The sequence below is a fragment of the Lates calcarifer genome, linkage group LG21, assembly GCF_001640805.2.
Source record: "Lates calcarifer isolate ASB-BC8 linkage group LG21, TLL_Latcal_v3, whole genome shotgun sequence".
NCBI classification, from domain to species: Eukaryota; Metazoa; Chordata; class Actinopteri; family Centropomidae; genus Lates; species Lates calcarifer.
Window position 1 is genome coordinate 27,685,786 of NC_066853.1, and position 18,434 is coordinate 27,704,219.

The 18,434-nt window shown below is 39.5% G+C and overlaps 1 protein-coding gene across 2 annotated transcripts in view; it reads left to right on the top strand.

The window, feature by feature from the left end:
- The first annotated feature begins 4,475 nt into the window (after positions 1-4,475).
- pipox (pipecolic acid oxidase) overlaps positions 4,476-18,434 on the top strand; it is a 32,579-nt gene continuing 18,620 nt past the window's right edge. For both annotated transcript variants that reach the window (XR_007808961.1, XM_018700913.2), the window contains exons 1-4: positions 4,476-4,653; positions 6,682-6,830; positions 12,015-12,228; positions 16,671-16,853. Coding sequence is in view for 1 of the 2 variants with exons in the window: in XM_018700913.2 (XP_018556429.1) it covers positions 4,543-4,653; positions 6,682-6,830; positions 12,015-12,228; positions 16,671-16,853 (657 nt within the window). In the remaining variant the exon portion in view is untranslated. The remainder of the gene's footprint in view (positions 4,654-6,681; positions 6,831-12,014; positions 12,229-16,670; positions 16,854-18,434) is intronic.

The following is an 18,434-nucleotide window of genomic DNA, read 5'->3' on the forward strand; positions in this document are numbered from 1 at the left end:
TGGGGTTGTTCTTATTATCCTCTATTAATGATGAGTAATAGGCACTTCTTGCATTACAGAGGGCCTTTTTATATCTTTTGACACTATCCTGCCAAGCTAAGTGGGATTCTTCCAGTTTGGTGGAACGCCACACTCTTTCAAGCCTACGTGCTGTTTGTTTCAGTGTACGGGTTTGGGAGTTGAACCATGGAGCTTGCCTCTTTCTCTTTATTGTTTTCATTTTTAGGGGGACGATGGAATCTAAAGTGGTACGTAATGAGTCTGCAACACTGTCTACAAGATGATCAAGCTGGGAGGGAGTAGCTTCTGCAAAATTAAGATGAGGCACTGGACCTAAGTTAGTGGGAATCATTTCCTTGAATTTAACTACTGCATTATCGGAAATATTTCTAGTCAGGATGTTTTTTGCTGATAATACATAATCCAGCAATATGAAGTCGAAAGTGATTAAGAAGTGGTCTGATAGAATGGGATTCTGTGGGAAGACTGTTACATGTTCAATGTCAATACCATAAGCTAAAACAAGGTCGAGAGTGTGACTGAAACAGTGAGTGGGTTTATTTACACACTGAGAGAAGCCAATACAGTCTAGTAAAGAGGAAAAAGCAGAGCTAAGGCTGTCATTGTTGACATCAACATGAATATTGAAGTCGCCTACAATAATAACTTTATCTGTTTTAAGAACCAAACTCGACAGGAACTCTGAAAATTCAGATAAGAAATCAGAGTATGGACCAGGAGGACGGTACACTACAACAAATAGAATTGGCTTTAATGTTTTCCACCTTGGGTGGGACAGACTAAGAACAAGACTTTCAAATGAATTATAACTGAGTTTAGGTTTAGGGTTAATTAATAAAGTGGAGTTGAAAATGGCTGCGACTCCACCTCCACGGCCAGTGTCTCTGGGAATGTGAGTATTAATATGACTGGGGGGGGGTTGATTCATTCAGGCTAACATACTCATCCTGACACAGCCAGGTTTCAGTCAGACAGAATAGATCAAGATGGTGATCTGATATCAAATCATTTACTAGTACAGCTTTGGATGAGAGAGATCTGATATTGAGTAATCCGCATTTAATTATTTTATTTTGCTGTACATTTGAGGTGGATGTGCTGATTTTTATTAGATTATTGTGACTAACTCCTCTTTTGTTGATCTTCAATTTAGTTAATTTAAATGGTTGGGGGGCAGACACAGTCTCTATGGGGTAATGGAGGGGTGACTGCTCTAAAGGAGGCACAGAGAAGCGTGTAAGACTGCAGCTCTGTCTCCTGGCCTGAACTCTGGATTGTCAGGGCTTTGGCTTCCTAATAAACTCTGTCAGATTTCTAGATATGAGAGATGCTCCATCAAAAGTGGGATGAATGCCGTCTCTCCTAACCAGACCAGGTCTCCCCCAGAAACTCTTCCAATGATCTACAAAGCCCACATCGTTTTTTGCACTTGATGTTCTTGTTTTCCCACATTCAAACACCTCACGTGAGTGTGTGAGCGTTTTCTCAATAGTAAATTTGATCAAAACCAAGCCACGGAGCAGGCTCATCACTGACACTTTAAATGGCATACATCAGAGTGTGTGAAAATAGCTGGTGGATGCACAAAATTCACTCCAACAAAGGTGATGCTACGTTCAATAACTGCATCCAGTCTTTACCAGAAAACATCCACCACAGCCACAGCTGGACCTTCTACCTCAGCTGCCGAGTCACACACAGAGACAGAGAATGAATCTGAGGTGGAATTCGACAATTCTGATCTCTGGCTGTGTTTCCAATTAGTATATACTCATATACTCCACCTTCTGTGATGATAGTCATGTGTTACGAGTTGAATGTTAACGTTCACTTTCTCCTGTTGAGGCAGTTCTGTATGCAATGTATAGTTTTGTTGCTTTTATTTTGATAGTTAAGGATGGAAGCAGTGGTTGTGCAAAGAGGTGCAATTGACTGGGTGGATGTGTTTAAGTGTGACAATGAATATAGCAGTTGTTTCATTCAAATGGCCAAGCCTCTGTGTTTATTCCTTAGGTTATTGCAGTTCCATGCACCTAGAATAGCTTTGTTTTTAAATGCACTGTCCTATCATGTGATTTTTCAAGTTGTTTTAGTACATACAATAGTTTGGGGTCAAAATACAATAATTTTAAAGTGACAGTACAATATTTCTTAATTTCCCATGGCAACACTGGGTTAAGTCACAAAAATCCACAGAACAGAACAGAGAAGTACTTTGAGCGCGAGGAGACATTTGAGTGCAAGCAAACTGTTTTTGAGCAGAAGCAGAGCAAATCTGACCTCAAGCAGTGACTTTTTCAGAGAGGGGAGAGATTTTGAGCAGGAGCAGAGCACATTTGTATTGAGCAGGGAGTATTTGAGAGAGAGTTTTAAGAGAGAGCATTACAAAAACTGAACGTGAAATAGCAACAATATGCCCTCAAACTGAAATATTATGCTCTTGAATAAAGATAGGAAAGTAACTCCATATTGTTCACAATTACTTTAATTCACAACAATCAGTCACAACATTAAAACCAGTTCCAAGTTTTAATACCAGTCATTTAATAGTATATACATTCCTTGCTGATTGTGTATGTTGTGCATATGATATAGCCACTGCAATTTTTTTCTAGAGTGATCTCAGCATTAATAATTATCAGGCTGCCTGCCTGGTGCTCCAGTCACCAGCCTCCATTGCATCTAATTCTCAGCTTTGGTTGTTGGTCTCTCTGACACCCCTGTCATCTGTCACCTACTCTGGACCCCAGTACCCTGTTTCCTGCAGAGGAGACCCACCTTCATCACTGTCCTCCTGCCCAACCTCCTGAGGTGTCCTGTCATTTCCTCTGCCCATTGTAGGCATCCTTCCTTTGTCCCTGCCCAGTGGACTGGTTTCATCCATCTAATCTGCCTCCATTCATTAGCTTGTAGTCCGGCAGAGTCACTAGCTTTCTGTCTTCTTGGTAACCATGATGACTGCTGCTGCCCAGGGGCTGTTGGAAGATTCAGTGATGTCTGCTTATAGCAGGTTCAACAGAGCTTCATCACAAGCCCCCTGATGACCCAGAGGGAGGCAACAGGGATGACACATAGGCTCTGCAGCACCACGTCAAGCCTCACCAAGATTATTGTTGATCTAGGTGAGGTGTAGGTCATGGCATACTCTCCACTGTGATGGAGACATAACATGATCTCCCAACAGAGACATGTCCCACTGCAACAGGCTCCTGGCAGTTTTTGTCCTCTGCTTCTGGGGAAAGTGGAGCCTGGCTTCCCCAATTGTGTTGTGTTGGGGGCTCCTCCTGGGAAAACAGGGTTGGAATTGGGATTGGGTTTAGGCTTGAGGTCTCCATATCCTTCTGTATGTGGACGAACCATTTTCCTGACTACTGTCAGAGTGCCCGCTCTGTCTGACTACACCTACCAGCTAACCCTGGGGCCCAGGTGGGCCACTCAGCCTGTCTTCTTCTAATGGGCTCCTAGGGCGGCTGTGGTTCAGGAGGTAGAGCGGTTGCCCACCAATCAGAAGGTCAGTGGTTCGATCCCCAGCTCCTCCAGTCCGCATGCCAAAGTATCCTTGAGCAAGATACAGAACCCCAAAATCCCCCCAATGTGTCATCAGTGTATGAATGTGTGTGTTACCATGTATAGAATAAGTGCTGTATTAATGTGTGTGAATGGGTGAATGTGACCTGCAGTGTGAAGCGTCTTGAGTGGTCGATCCGACTAGAAAAGTGTTATATAAGTACAGTCCTTTTATTCTCACACTCTCTCTCTCACTATGACTATGGTGGGGTACACACTAGAAGATAATTGGGCCAATTTTCGCAACAGTATATGAAAATGAGTATGAACTACATCAATCAGCCACAACTGACAGATATATGTTTTATATACAATCGCTTTAGTGTTTCAGTTTGTTACCATTAATTATTTCATGAATTTTGCTTAATGAGTACAAAGCTGCTCTCACAACTACAGTGTTCTAAATGACCTTTGGACCTTGTAGGCTATTCATCGTTATGTAAGTGTAATTGGTTATCTATTAAGAAAGGATTAAGCGCATAAATTTTGATTTTCATTATTATTATCATCATTATTACCACTAATAAGCTACTCTCCATTAGTCTTATTCTCTGAGTAATATGATGGTCTGTAAAAACATAGGGGAACAAATATACAAGACAGCTTGTGAAATGGTGGCTGAACAGAGAGAAGTGTACTTTGCCCTACAATGAGATTGTCAGGCACTCGCGTCCTGTCATTCTCCTCACATTTTCCTTCCAAAGTGGCGCAGACTCAGGCCTCAGCAATGTCCCCAATCATGACCATAATCATATATAATCTAACCTTAAACCCAGGAGTTTAACTGATTAAGCTTGCTCAGTGTGGCGCAAATGCTGCGTCCCTGGCAGGCAATACACAGGGCAACAGTTTCCAATAAGTTCTCGTTCTTCCTCCACTTTTCAATGGGCGTGACAGTTTGAGCATATTGAAACAAGAGTCCACAGCTGTTCCTCACTGCTAAGTACAGGCAAAATGTCGACTAAAGAGGAGTATGACTGCATAGTAATCGGGGCCGGCGTCCAGGGCTCCTTCACGGCTTATCAGCTAGCCAAAAACAACCAGAAGACTCTGCTGCTGGAGCAGGTGTGTCACACACTCAACTTCATGCTTCCATGACCAACTGTGCCGGCATGAATTTACAGATAATGTGTCAATGTTGTGTGAATATTTTCATGTACAGTGAATAATTATGCTGTGTATGAGTACACATTAACCTGTTTGGGGTGAGACTTTGGTGACTTTTCTTCTCCGCATTGTGTATGTACTATTAGTAATTAGTTAGTGGTAAGTTGATTACACACAACTTGAATTAGAGTTAAAGTTTATTGTACAAGAACCTACAAAAAACTTTCACATCATCAAATAAAAAGACATCAAATTTATGCTGGACACAATTATCAGCACCCCTCAGATGAATTTTAATTAGTTCCTCAATGTAAAAAACAAATAAGGGCTCATATGACCTGAATTTACCAATGAATTATGGTTTTACTGCATTTAAAAGGGCTAATGTCTTCCTTTGTTCACAATTGCAAAGACGAGAGCCATCTGAGAACATAAGAAATGCTATTATTAAAAGACATAACAATTCCAGTGGCTACAGGGCAATTGCCAAACATTTAGAAATCTGCTTAACAGCATGTAACGTTATCAAGAAGTCTCACATTCATAAAACTGTTAAGAGGCTCCCAGGACACGGCAACGAGAAGAAACTCAATCAGAGAAGTCTGCAAACATCTACCCAACAAACATCCAAAAATATTTCTGAAGATATTCTAAATTATGTACTTGTAATTCCGGGATGCCAATGATTTTGACCAGGCCTGTATAAACAGACACTTTTGGCTAATCATTTTAGTTTTTAGCTTACCTTTTTAAGTTCTAGGTTTTTTTAATATGTACTTTATGGAACTGGGACGCTTAAATAAGTGGGATACAATGGTGACAGCAGGAACCAACCAGCTTCTTTCCCTGTCTTATCTGACCTTGTAGTGTATGTTGTAATATGTGTGGATGCATTCTTTATGTAACCTCACCTAACCTCCAGCCTGTGGTCTTACAGTGGTCTAAGTTCCACAATTCAAATAATGTTACACATGTAGTTACATATGATCTAATGTATCTTTTCAACTCAAATATCATTTGTATCACAAGATGACAGTATCTGCCTTTAGTCTGTTCAGAGTGTGTGGTCTGTGTTAAATACAGCTCTTTGTATCTGTGGTTGTCTCTGTTTTTGCTGTATGTTGCAACTTTAGCTGGTAGGTTACTGGTGCTGATGTGCTTTAGTGCATTACACACCAGCACTCACATACTGTATCTGTATGTTCTGTATTGTTCCACGGTTGTGCTTCTTCTGGTCTTTGTCCTTTTCCCCCCCTTTTATCTCATTGTTAAATTGCTTCCAGCAAGTGTGCAGATATCAACAGAATACTTGAGTGTGAATCTTGCTCACAGCTCTTCCTCAACTTTACACATGAGCTCTTTTTTGGAAATTGAACTAGAATTAATATTTATTGATGACTCTCAGTTAACACTGGCTTTGTCTTTGTGTACAGTAAACTAGTCTTCCTTATTTTTTCTGTCTCTTCTCTTCTGAAGTCTGTGGAGCAGGAGAGGGAATGTTATGGTTTTCCATCAGCTAATACACACTATTCAAGACAAAGATCAGATGGAATGCTGTAGATAAGTCATAAAATTAGTAATATACAACCACAAAGTATGTGTTATCAAATAGATCACTAATAAGCTGCATCTGTGTATTCAGTATTCTATAAAACAATAAAATATCAGCAAAACAACTCAATACCAACCAATATTGGAAATGTTCCACTCGACATTGAAAATACAATGGAGACATGACAAAGCTGTGGCCCAACCATAGTGCAACACAGTTGCATCCAGTGGACATCTGAGATAATGCTCTCTGGTGGTAAGCCTTCCCAGACGATTAAAGACTGTTACAACAGGAAAATAATTCCAGTGGTTTTGGAATCATATGGGTGAAATGTGTAGATGTCCAGATACTTTGGGCAATTTGGTGTGCAGCATGTTATTCTTGAACAAAGTTATTTAATTTGAACTAAGTGGTATCATGTTCATCTTTTCCAGTTTGTCCTGCCCCACACCCGGGGGAGCTCCCATGGCCAGACCCGCATCATCCGCAAGGCCTATGAGCAGGATTTCTACACCCACATGATGGAGGAATGCTATGAGCTGTGGGCTCAGCTGGAGAGGGAGGCAAGTGTTAAACTGTACAGGTAAGCAGTCAGCAGACACACAGACAGAGAAAACCCATTAAATAGAACATAATAAAAGCCTCACCAGAACACAGAGATTTGTCACATTCACGGTGCTATGTACACACAAGAGCAGCAACTCAATCTGCAGGAGCCATAAATGCATGACTTTCTCATTACCTCCAGTGTCACTAAATCACCCAATGACAGCTCCCATGCCTTTGAATGTAGAACTTGGGCTTTTTTCATCTTGCTAAACCTCTGAATTTCATTTGCAGTGTGGGGAAGAATTTGTGTGTTTACAAATATGACAGTGGCATCAAACTGTGCACAGGCTTCTAGCAGCACTTCCTGGTCATATTACCTCTGAACAGTCCAGTTGGATCTCAGCAGCAGCCAGCTGAATAACACTAATTCATTATTTATGTCTCAGGTTCAAGATAGCAAGCCATGTCCACATCATGTTCCCTAGAAACAGTGCACCTCCTGTGCTGATGCACCCATCCACAGCTCATGACTGATTGGTCCACATATGAAAGCTAGCTGTGCCTTTGGGCTTGCAAAAAATTTATCACAATGAGAAATGCCCAGGCCTGGCCTGTGTGAGCAATGCCCCCAATGTCTACTTCTGCCTCTGGGACAGACGGAGTCCTCAGAAGGGCCCAGAGTGAAGCTAAAATCTATCCACCAAACTTTTCATTTTCTCCACATACATGACAACATGTGTGACTGACTTAGTGACACCAGTCACCTTGATAGGTCAGATTAGATGAGGTACCATATTTACAATCTTACATAAACCTGGATTGTTTCTTCTTTCTCTGTCACACACGAGCAAATGGGGAGATATAGTCCTAAAATTTTCTAATGGATGGCTCAAGCCTTCAGCTTGGGCTGTCTATGCCTTACAGCTACTGACAGATGTCAGAGCAGCCTTTAGGAAACACTGCTGGCAAAGCAGATCAAGAAAATTACTGAATTACACCTTGTGTTTCACAGCCTCTCACTGTGGGACTCATCATCTTTACACTGCTGTTGCTGTGATCTGCTCTACTGAACATGTTGTATCTAGTCAAATGCCACAATTAACCTTAATCCTTTCAAAGGTTAATTCCTGTTATTACAAATAACCATTACACCTTTCATATTTTTAACCATTATTCCTATTCCTTCGTCAAGTTAATTTACTGAGATCTGATAATCAGACATTGCATCAAAAGGTGCAAGATATCAGGCAGAGGAAGAAACACAAGCAGTCTGGTTGTACTCACACCAGTATTAGGACTGAGAAATGCAACCCCATCCTGTTATGAGGCATTCTGATTTGTGTTTGTATTTGGTAGTATTTATTACTTCATTTTTGATAATTATATTAACCACTGCTTTATTTGGTGATCTGCGATGGGTACGCACAATTTAACTGAAATAATAAAAGCCTCAAAACTATAAATTAAACTAAACTCACAAATTATATGTAAACTTTGTGTAAGATTCACGACTTTAATACATTGACTTCTAACAATAATTTTCCAGCTTTCCACATAATACTGCCATTAGTTTTTATATAAGAATTAGGACTTATCTTCTTCTGTCCTGTGTTTTTGTGTGGTATTTTGTGTTGTTGTACGTGTGTGTTGATTCATGTTTATTGTTGTGGTAGTTGCTGCTGATAAAAAATAGAGAGGTCTTAAAAATGGCATTGTAACGCTGTGCTCCACTACGTAACAGGTAGCGTAAAGTGGGGTAATAATGCCTTTACTGCCTTTACTATTTACATCCATAGTTGTAATTGTAATTTACCAAATTACTGCATCGTAATTGTGACAACCTGTAGCCTCGGGACCCCTGACAATCTGGGTCAATGAGTAATTCTGCCTTCACCTGGATCTGGCGATTCAGTGTCTTTCAAATCAAAAGTACGCACATATTCCAGAGGGATAACTTTGTAATATTTACCTTGTGGGCACTGACCCAGAGGATAAAATGATTTTGATCACAGTCAGTGGTGTAGTGATATTTGTTTACCGGAGCTCATCTATGCCAAATGTGCATGCGCTAAGTTAACGGCAGCAGCCTCCTCCAGCTGGACAATATGCACACAAAAGAGAAAAGGGAGACTAAATGCAAAATTGTTACCCAAATTGTCTGTTGTTTTTAATCAGCTGTTGTTAATATCAGACAGGAGATGTGTTATCCATCACAATTTACAAACTCATTCCCTGCTTCAAACCTCGACCCACATTACTTACTGATTTATTTTCAGTCTTATCATTTCTTTCCATGTTGGACTTTGTTATAGCAATGTCACTGTTCCCAGATATCAGAAATTAAAAATTGTGATAACAAGTCAGAGAAATTACATAGAAAAGTACTGTCCTACACCATAATCTTTTAGATAAACATCCTTTAATATACTAAAGACCTGCTTTACAGACAGACCAACTCGTTGACATCATTATCATTAGGGCCTACTATGAGGTGCGATCAAAGTTGCGATTCAGAGACTGTTCCAGTCAGTATTCCATGTTACGTTGAGACCTGTGTTACATTTGTTTTTGGGACTACTTGCAGGTGCAAATTTGGGATTTCACCATGGAGCAGAAGCAACACTGAAATCTGAAATCTGTAAGGATCTCCATCAACAGGCCTGGGATGACCCGGCCTGTATGTTGAGGATCATCCTAGGTGACAAGAGTTAGGTCTATGACTACAACCCAGAGACCAAACAGTATCTTTTCAGTGGAAGAGTCTCTAGGACAGAATAAGGTGCATCAGGTCAGGAGTGCAACCAAGAGTTACGTATGGTGCTATAAGACATTCACCAGTTTCTCTGGGGACATAGACTCTGTGATTTGAACCAAATAGTTCAAACTTGCTTTCGTCGGTCCAGAGAACTTTTTTCCAGTCATCATAGGTCCAATTTTTGTGTGCTTTTGCACACTCATATCTCATTTCTTGTTCTGTGGACGAAATAAACGTGTTTTTTTTTTTTTTGCAGATAGACAACCCTTCAGACCAGCCTTTCTCAAACGTTTTGACCTTGTCATGTTAATTTCCTCCCTTATTTGTGGTGCTGTTTTTCCGCCAATCTCTCTTACTGGCGACAATGATATGTTTAGCCTCTGCTTTCTTCCAAACCTTTTTCTATCATCATAACTTCTTCTAGTCTCTTCAGGGTGTAGTGAACTCATTTGTTGGACACCATTAGGCATTTTGCAATTTCTCTTTCTGTGCATCCTTCTTTCCACAATGTACAAATCTGTATTCTTGTTTCTTTACTCAGCTGTTCTAGCCATATCTGTGGTAGTTTGTCAGAGATACGAATACAGTTGAGATTTATTGGGATTTTTATATGCAAACTCTTTAACAGCAGTGAGTGGGTCATTTAACCTAAGATGATGTACTTAGATCAATGACAAGTGCAAAGCAGTAGGTCTTGGGCTGTGTGGCACACCTGTTGTTTCAGTTCATGTATTTGCAGTGGAAAGTGCGAGGGTTGATTGAAGTGTGATACAGATTGGAAGATGTGGTGATAAATAAATATATCCAAATCCAGTCACATCACAAGTTTGTATTCTGTTATTGCTTTTCAAGTGCTTAGAGCATTTTGATTGCTGTTACTGATTAAAAACCACCAGCTTTGCAACAGATTGACGTTACTCCAGAAATAGACATGGTTCTAAGACTTCTATTCTCAGCATGACGTCTAAGACATATTTTCCACCAAAGTACCAACAACTTGCTTTTTGCCACCTGATTTGAATAAACCTCCCACTTGTTTGCTCCTCTCCTTCTGCCTGTGCACCATGCATTGTGAGGAAATGGTCAAAATTCCATGCAGGCTAGCAAAGAGAAATTGGCAATCCCACTAACAGGTGAAGATATTTCACTCTGAACCATAAATGTCAACCTTCTGGTAAAGCAAATGGAAAAGTCTGGAAATCTCCAAAGATGTGGGAACTGTGAATTTGTGCCAATTTTGATGTTAAGATATTTCTCTGGATAAGTGTAAATTCATTGGCCTTCAAAATGCACATTAACCAATCCAATAGTTATTAATTACTCAATAACAGGACAAAAGCAAAACTCTCAAACTCATGGAAAGGGACCACCAGAGCCCACAGGACGCATCATCTGCTGAATGCTGGTGCAAAATTACATGACATTCAATCCAACATTTTTTGATATTTCAGTCGGATAAAAGTGGTTGACTGACCCTCACTGCCATACCTAAAAAAAAATCATATGAGCATTTTCTTGTCAGCCATCTCAATGGTCAAGGTGTGGTTAAAGGAAAACTACAGTTTCTTGTAATTGGGGTTACATTTTTATGTGTGTATTCATAATTTCTAATGATAACATTGTACTCACCCAAGTAATTTTTGAGATCCCAAAACGCAACAACTCCCAAAGAAAAAACAAAAGAGACTGGGCAGAAAATGCATCACAAGATGGGTGGGTAGGTAGGAAACAAGATGCCAACTGTAGTCTTCCATGATAAAGTCAAAAGCTTTCTAAACGAGCCATCTAGAGATCTCCCTTAGAGATTTTGTGGTGCTATAATTACAAGGACAGTTTCACAACATTACATGTTCATATTGTATTCTAAAATATGCAGAATTAGATATAAAGTTGAAATGTAGATTAAGAAAGGATTGTTACCTAAAGCAAGAAATAACTGTACAATATTTCTAAAGTGACATTCAAGTGACAGTCCACACTTTAACATTAATTCTATAATTATATTGAACTCTCCCTTAAAATTTGACTTGCTGTCTCATAGCAGGAGGCTGTACTTTCCTTCCATTACACCAGAACGTCACTGTCTTGTCAGGTTTAATAGTTTTTCTCAAGAATGCATAGGAAGGTGGCAAGGGGTTTGTGGGGCAAAACCAACCCAGCTGCATAAAGACAGTATTAACCAACAGCTGTATTCAATATAGTAATCCATTTTCATTCCATTCTCAACAGCTGCAGTGAGGCTGTTGACAAGAATACGATGCAAGTGCCACATGTATAATTTTACCTTAAATTACTCAATATCTCATTAATACCTGGACATTAGTATTGTTTTTACATAAATAAAAGCATTTACGACCTCCAAATCCATGTCATCATAGATTTTGGAAAATCTCATGAATTGTCTTGTACAGATTCTGGGCTTTTACAACATTGGTCTTCATCTCCACTGATTTCCTCCCATAGACAAACGGGACTCCTGGTGATGGGACCAGAGAACAGTCAGAGTTACCAGCTGTTTAAGAGCACCCTGCAGAGGAACAAGGTGCCTATGGTAACGTTGACCCGTGACAACTTCAGCCAGCACATCCCCCATGTCAATCTGGCTGAGGGAGATGGAGCGGTGGTGGACATAACAGCTGGAATTCTGTATGCTGACCGTGCACTCAAAACTGTACAGGTACGGAAAAATATTGTTGGTAAAGCATTAAGTTTGTTAGCTCCAGGAACTGATGCAGTCAGTCAAGGAAAATCATGTAGTCCACATAGGATATGATGTGGTAGAGATTCCCCAGTCCAAGTTCATTCGCCTTAGTAAATATGAAAATGTTCAGTGTCTATGTCCTTTGCCTGCTAAATGGCATGGTTCTTTCAGGTGCTTTTTATAGAAATTTACCAGGATTATTTAATGGATTAATAGCAAATTTTAAAGGCAAATTACCCAGTATATTGATCAAAAAAATATTTCAGTAAAACATAAATTGATTTCTGTTCTGGGGTTCATGGCCGAAAGTCTTTGTTTTAAGAAATCTGTACAATGCAAAATTAACCACTGAACTTAACTGTAGACAATGGTCCTATAATAAAACCACTGAGAGCAAGTGGAAGTAATGAAAAGTAGAAGAAGCAAAACAACTTCTGATTTCATGAAAAAGAACTAGATAAAAAGAACTAGGCTGAAAAATGCCAAGATGTGGATAATTGAACATATTTCATGCCCATTGTTTTAATCTAATAATAGCTCACACCAGGAATATCTTCAGCAATAAATTCATATTACTGGACTTTGTCACCACTATGAAAAAGCACTGGAGGAGAACAGACACCTCCATGGCTGGCAGGTCAAACACAAAACAGTGCTGGGTTGTTTCACTGAGGTGCCACTTTCAATTGAGTGGACAGATGATCAGTGAGGTTTTTGTGAAGCAGAAGTCAATTATAAATTAAAGCTTGTAGTAATGGACATGTAATAGACTGGTAGGTTATTCCTTTGTGAATCTTCATGCCATGGCTCTCTAATGGCCCCTTGCTTTTAATATGTTTTAATAAATGTTGCAATTGATCTGTCTTGTTACCTTACTTAAGAGTGGTTTCTTAATGTCTTCTTTTTCAGTTTATTTTCTCTCTATTTGAAATCAAGCTGCTGATTTTCTTTCATGACTGTATGCAGGGCCAGCTCAGTTGTGTTTGGGGCCTTAAATAGATAGTATAGATCAGTAATAGATCACTACACCTCCACATTCTTGATCTAGTCACTGTGGGGATGTAGGTTAGCTAAACTGTGGATTTTATTGTGACATCAAAGCTCAATTCACTTATGGGTAAACTTCAAAGGGAACTGCAGTCATTAATTTCACAATGAACTACAAAGAACAAATAATGGCACCAGAACTGTGCTGATCTTTCAAGTGCCACAACAGTATACCAACAGGAGAGTCTGCAGCCACGGAAGCTGGCATTTACAATAATCACTGAACATGAAGTCCAGCTGAGGCTGATGGAAATTATTCTAGCAAGTATTTAGTCATAAACTAAAGTACTGGACAAATTGAAATTTTGGCCTGATGATAGCATCAAGATGTATCCTTCTGGCACAACATTCCACCCAGCTGCACGAAGGAAATATTAACCAACAGCTCTGTTTAATTCAGTGCTCCGTCTTCAGTAATTTTACCACTATTCTCTAGAATGAATAGTGTGGAACTTTCTTTCCTCATTGTCAGTAAAATCCATCATATCAGAGCAGATATATGCCCCTCTGAATGTTCTCATCAGTTAGGTTGATAAGATGAAACCCTCCTCATATGTTGATAATTAATAACTCTCTGATTACTGGCTATGTCCCTTTATATTTTAAACAGGCTGTTATTCATCATCTTTTAAAAAAGCCCAACAATGACCCTTCCGCAGAATTTTAGACCGATTTCAAAATTGCCTTTTATCTCCTTTTATCTATCTAAATTTTAGAAAAGGTGGTGGTTAACCAGCCCATAGACATTTTAGCTGTACATAACATTCAGTGTGGTTTCTGTCAGCTCTTTGTAGAGTTTATACATTATATTTTAATGCACAGAGATGCAGATGATTGTACTGTTGTATCTTTGTGCTGCTTTTGTCACAGTTGATCATCGTATCCTGATTGACTTAGAATGTGGGTGGGCATCTCTGGGTCAGCCCTGGAGTGGTTCTCTTCCTGTCTCTCACAGGAGGTTTTCACTTGCTGCTGCTATGTATCATCTTGTACCATTCTGTCCTGGGGTGTGCCCCAGGATTCTGTCCTGGGACCTTCCTTGTTTGCCTCCACTTGGACACATCCTGAGTACTTTTTGAGGACATCTCATACCATTGTTTACGCAGATGATATCAAGTTGTACATGACAAACCTGCTTTAAACCTCACAATGTGGCCAAATTATCTGTCCTTCAGGACTGCATTAATGTTATAAAGAAGTGGATTGCTGTAACTAAATACACAAAAAAATCAAAGGAACTCAAACTGAATTATTTAGAGTCTACTAAGTATTTTTTGTTCTGACTGAATCAAAGAAAGAGGCTACAATACCACACCTTCAAATATGGCATCATTTCCCAGGGACAGAACTTTAATGTGCCTGAAATTCTTGGCCTTTGGTTATGTTTTGCTAAGAGCTTACAGCCACTCACACTCTTACAAGCCAAGTAACAACAACGTAAATTAAAATTGCTAGCAGCGGGGAACAGGCCTTAGCACTCTGCACCTGCTGGGGGACTGGCAGTTAAGGGTTAATGCAGGTCGTATGAAATGGTACTGAACTTGCATGACTGTTGGATACAGAACAAATTAGTTATAAATCACTGACTGTCTCCAAAGTTCCACATTTGTCATGCACAATTGCAGCCGTGTGCGCAGATAGACCCAAAAAGAGATTTAAGCCTCAATCATTTTGCCCTCAGACTTTAACACTCTTTGCTGACTTAACTGACGAGGTAGGAGTACATTGAATATATTACACGTCATGTCCTGTTGCCAATAGGTGTTGATGTAAGTGTAAAGTGTTCAGGCCAAGACTTGCAATGTTTGGGGCAGATTGGACAATGTATATGTACATTACAACTTCCTCTTGAATAGCAAAGCATCAAAATTTGCCACACAGTCATAGCAAGATTGTTTGATGAAAACTCACAAATTTTCACAATAAAGTATCATTGTGGTCTTAATGCTTATCTGGCCATATTTGAGGTGAGATCTAATCAACCCATTAGAAAAGCATATCAATATGAAACATGTCATTTCTTGTTACCAGTCAGCGGCGCTATGACTTTGACCAAAAAATCCCATGTGGATGTCTTCAGGCCAGGCCACCTATCAAATACGTGAGGTCTGAAGCAGATTGGACAATGTATATTTGAGTTACAACAGCTTCCTCTTTCATGGTGAAACATCAGAATTCCCCATGCTACCATGGACACACCTTTCAACAAAACCTAAAAAGCTTTGAAATGTAACATCATGAATGTCTTAAGATGTCACCTACCAACCACTGCTGATGCAGATCATAGTTCTGGGTTCCCAGCCATATCGTCTAAGCTAAGAAAACAGCTATATAAGTTGGATAAACAACTCACCTGCTAATGAATTAGGTTGATGCCAATGTAAGTAAACTTAATCTGTAAATCTAATTCATAAACATCTCAGGATTCAGTAATCATACTATTTGTAGCCTAAACCTAACCTAGTTTAATAAACCATTTATATATTTAGACCCATTGGTTGTTTGTGTTTCTTTGCTATGGAGAACTGGATCCCTTAAATTGGAAGTCACTTCAGATGTTAGACTGATTGGATTCACAATTAATAGTAATATTATGATATGTGATACAATGATATATGATCAGTTCTGAATATGCCTGTCCAAAAGGACAGTGGTGCCCCCCTGCAATGAGTGCTCATTTGATTCTCATTCTTCTTCTTAGGTGTGATCTACTGATGTGAAAACAAGTACAAGAAGTACAAGTCTTGTACATTACCACCTAATACTGTTTAGGTCCCCCTTTTGTAACCAAAACAGCTCTGACCTGTGAGGGCATGGACAAATGACCTCTGGGGATGTCCTGTGGTGTCTGGCACTGGGACATTGGCAGCAGATGGGACCTGTGGGTTGCAGACCTCCATGGATCTAGCTTTTTCTGGTACAGATGTTTGGACAGATTGAGATATAGGGAGTTTGGAGGCCATCTTAAACTCTTTCTTGTGTTTCTCACAGGCAGGCTACTGCTGCTAGGGAATGGTGTTGTCATGGGGGTGTGTTTGGTCTGCAGCAACATTTAGCTCCAGATGAATGCCAGGACTCAAGGTTTCCCATCAAAAAACATTGTATTGTGTGGAGATGATCAATGTTATTTACTTCACCTGTCAGTGGTTTAATGTTATGGCTGACCACTGTATATTTATTTGTTTTCTGTTCTGTTACTGAATTCTTCAGACAAATAAGGAAATAAAGAGGAGGACTTCTTTAGTAGCAATTACTGCTCTAATCTATGAATCTTTGTCATAATATTTGAAGCATTTACTAACCAATATGTTAAAAGTTCATATGACTGAAGGATTTTTATTAACACGTTCATCGTCATTGTCTTTTCCTAGGGGCAGTTTCAGAAGCTGGGTGGGATCATAAGAGACAAAGAGAAGGTGATGGACATCAAGCCTGGCCCTATTGTGACAGTGTCAAGCTCTGCTGGAGTTTATCAAGCCAAGAGTGTGGTAATCACTGCTGGACCTTGGGCTAATAAACTGCTGACCCACACTGACTTACAGTTGCCACTAGAGGTATTTAAACTCTTTGTGCCACATATGCAATATTGTCCATATAGCTGTGTAAATATGCAGCACACTATTACTTTAAATGTTGGGTTTAAGCGGAATATTAGGATTTGGACACTGAACATACATGTTAAATGATGTCCAAAGCTTGGTTTTATTGCTAAAATTTAAGCATGCAGTACACCTTGTGGTAATTCTACAACACACAAAACATTGTGATTTTTCAAACAGACACATTTTTTTCTCAATAGTGTAACCTAAATAGTTTATTTTTATATTAAGCTTAAATGTTCTGGCTAAATATACGTATATACTTATCCAAACTAGCATGGTAACACAAAAAGTGTGGTAAACTGTATGCAAAAGTATGGGCACCCCTTGGCAAAATACACATTAACCCCTGCAACAAACGGAAAAGGTGCCTGGCTTCAAATGTTAATTAACCTTTTATTTTTGAAATAAATAAAAAGTTTTTCATTTGTATTTTCACTACGCAAATGGAAATGCCTGTCACCAACTGCTCTAAATCACCTCTCAAGAACTTAGAGTATCCGACTGCACTTACACTAGGCTTTGGATGGTGTCACAAGCATTAAATAAGTGTCCTGTTTTTTTTTCTACATGTATGTGGGTCTGCTGAGGTTGTGGGACAGCATTCTCTTCTTTCATTCCTTTCCAATGTATCCTCTGCTAAAGGAGATAAGATAGGAAGCACTGAAGCTCCTTTCCCTAATATTTAGAGAATTTGACCAGCTTTTATCATGGCTGCCACTTAGATATTACTGGATCGCTTCACTCAGTTAGTCTTAAGCAAAAAAGACTATTCAATCACAGCCAATGACTTCCTGGGAATGAGTCTGTAAGTGCGGTGAAGTCCAAACATTTGTATTCAGCCATAGCCAGTGAAGCAGTCTTTTCCATCTTACAGTATGCCACACACTCTGAAAAGAGAAGGTGATGGGAAAACAAACAGACAGCAGCTAGAGTGGAAAGGTGGAGCTGATATTGGAATTGCATTATTCAGGCTTGCAGCAAGCTGGGGGGCCTGGGGAATGCCATGCCTGAGTGAACTGGAAGAAAAGCACAGGTTCTGAGTTCAATGGCTCACCAGAGTACTTCTGAATTTTTATGGTCCCTGGGAATAAGTGTATGGCCTGTTAGATCATTACTTAAATGCTCATGAACAATGTGTCCTTACTTTTGCCACACTCAGATGGATGTCATTTGTACAACCGTGTACCAATGTGTACATTTCATTAAAGCCTCATTCTCACCTTACAGCAGCTGAGCTGCCTTTGTAATTACACTTTCATTAGATAGAAAAAACTGATAAAGACCATGGAGTAGGTGGTGTTAAGCATGTTTGTATTTTCTGTGCCATGGTTAGGTTAGTTTTAAGTCTTGTATTGATCAGTTGTACAATAAATATATTATTATTGAAATTATATATGTTGTATTTGAGGTGGCATACACTCAGCAGCTATTACCATGACTGCCACAGCATTTTGGCATTGACAAAGCATCTGGAAAACTTCTGATCACATTTTATTAAATGTGATGTTGATATTTATGGTCCCTAATTAATGG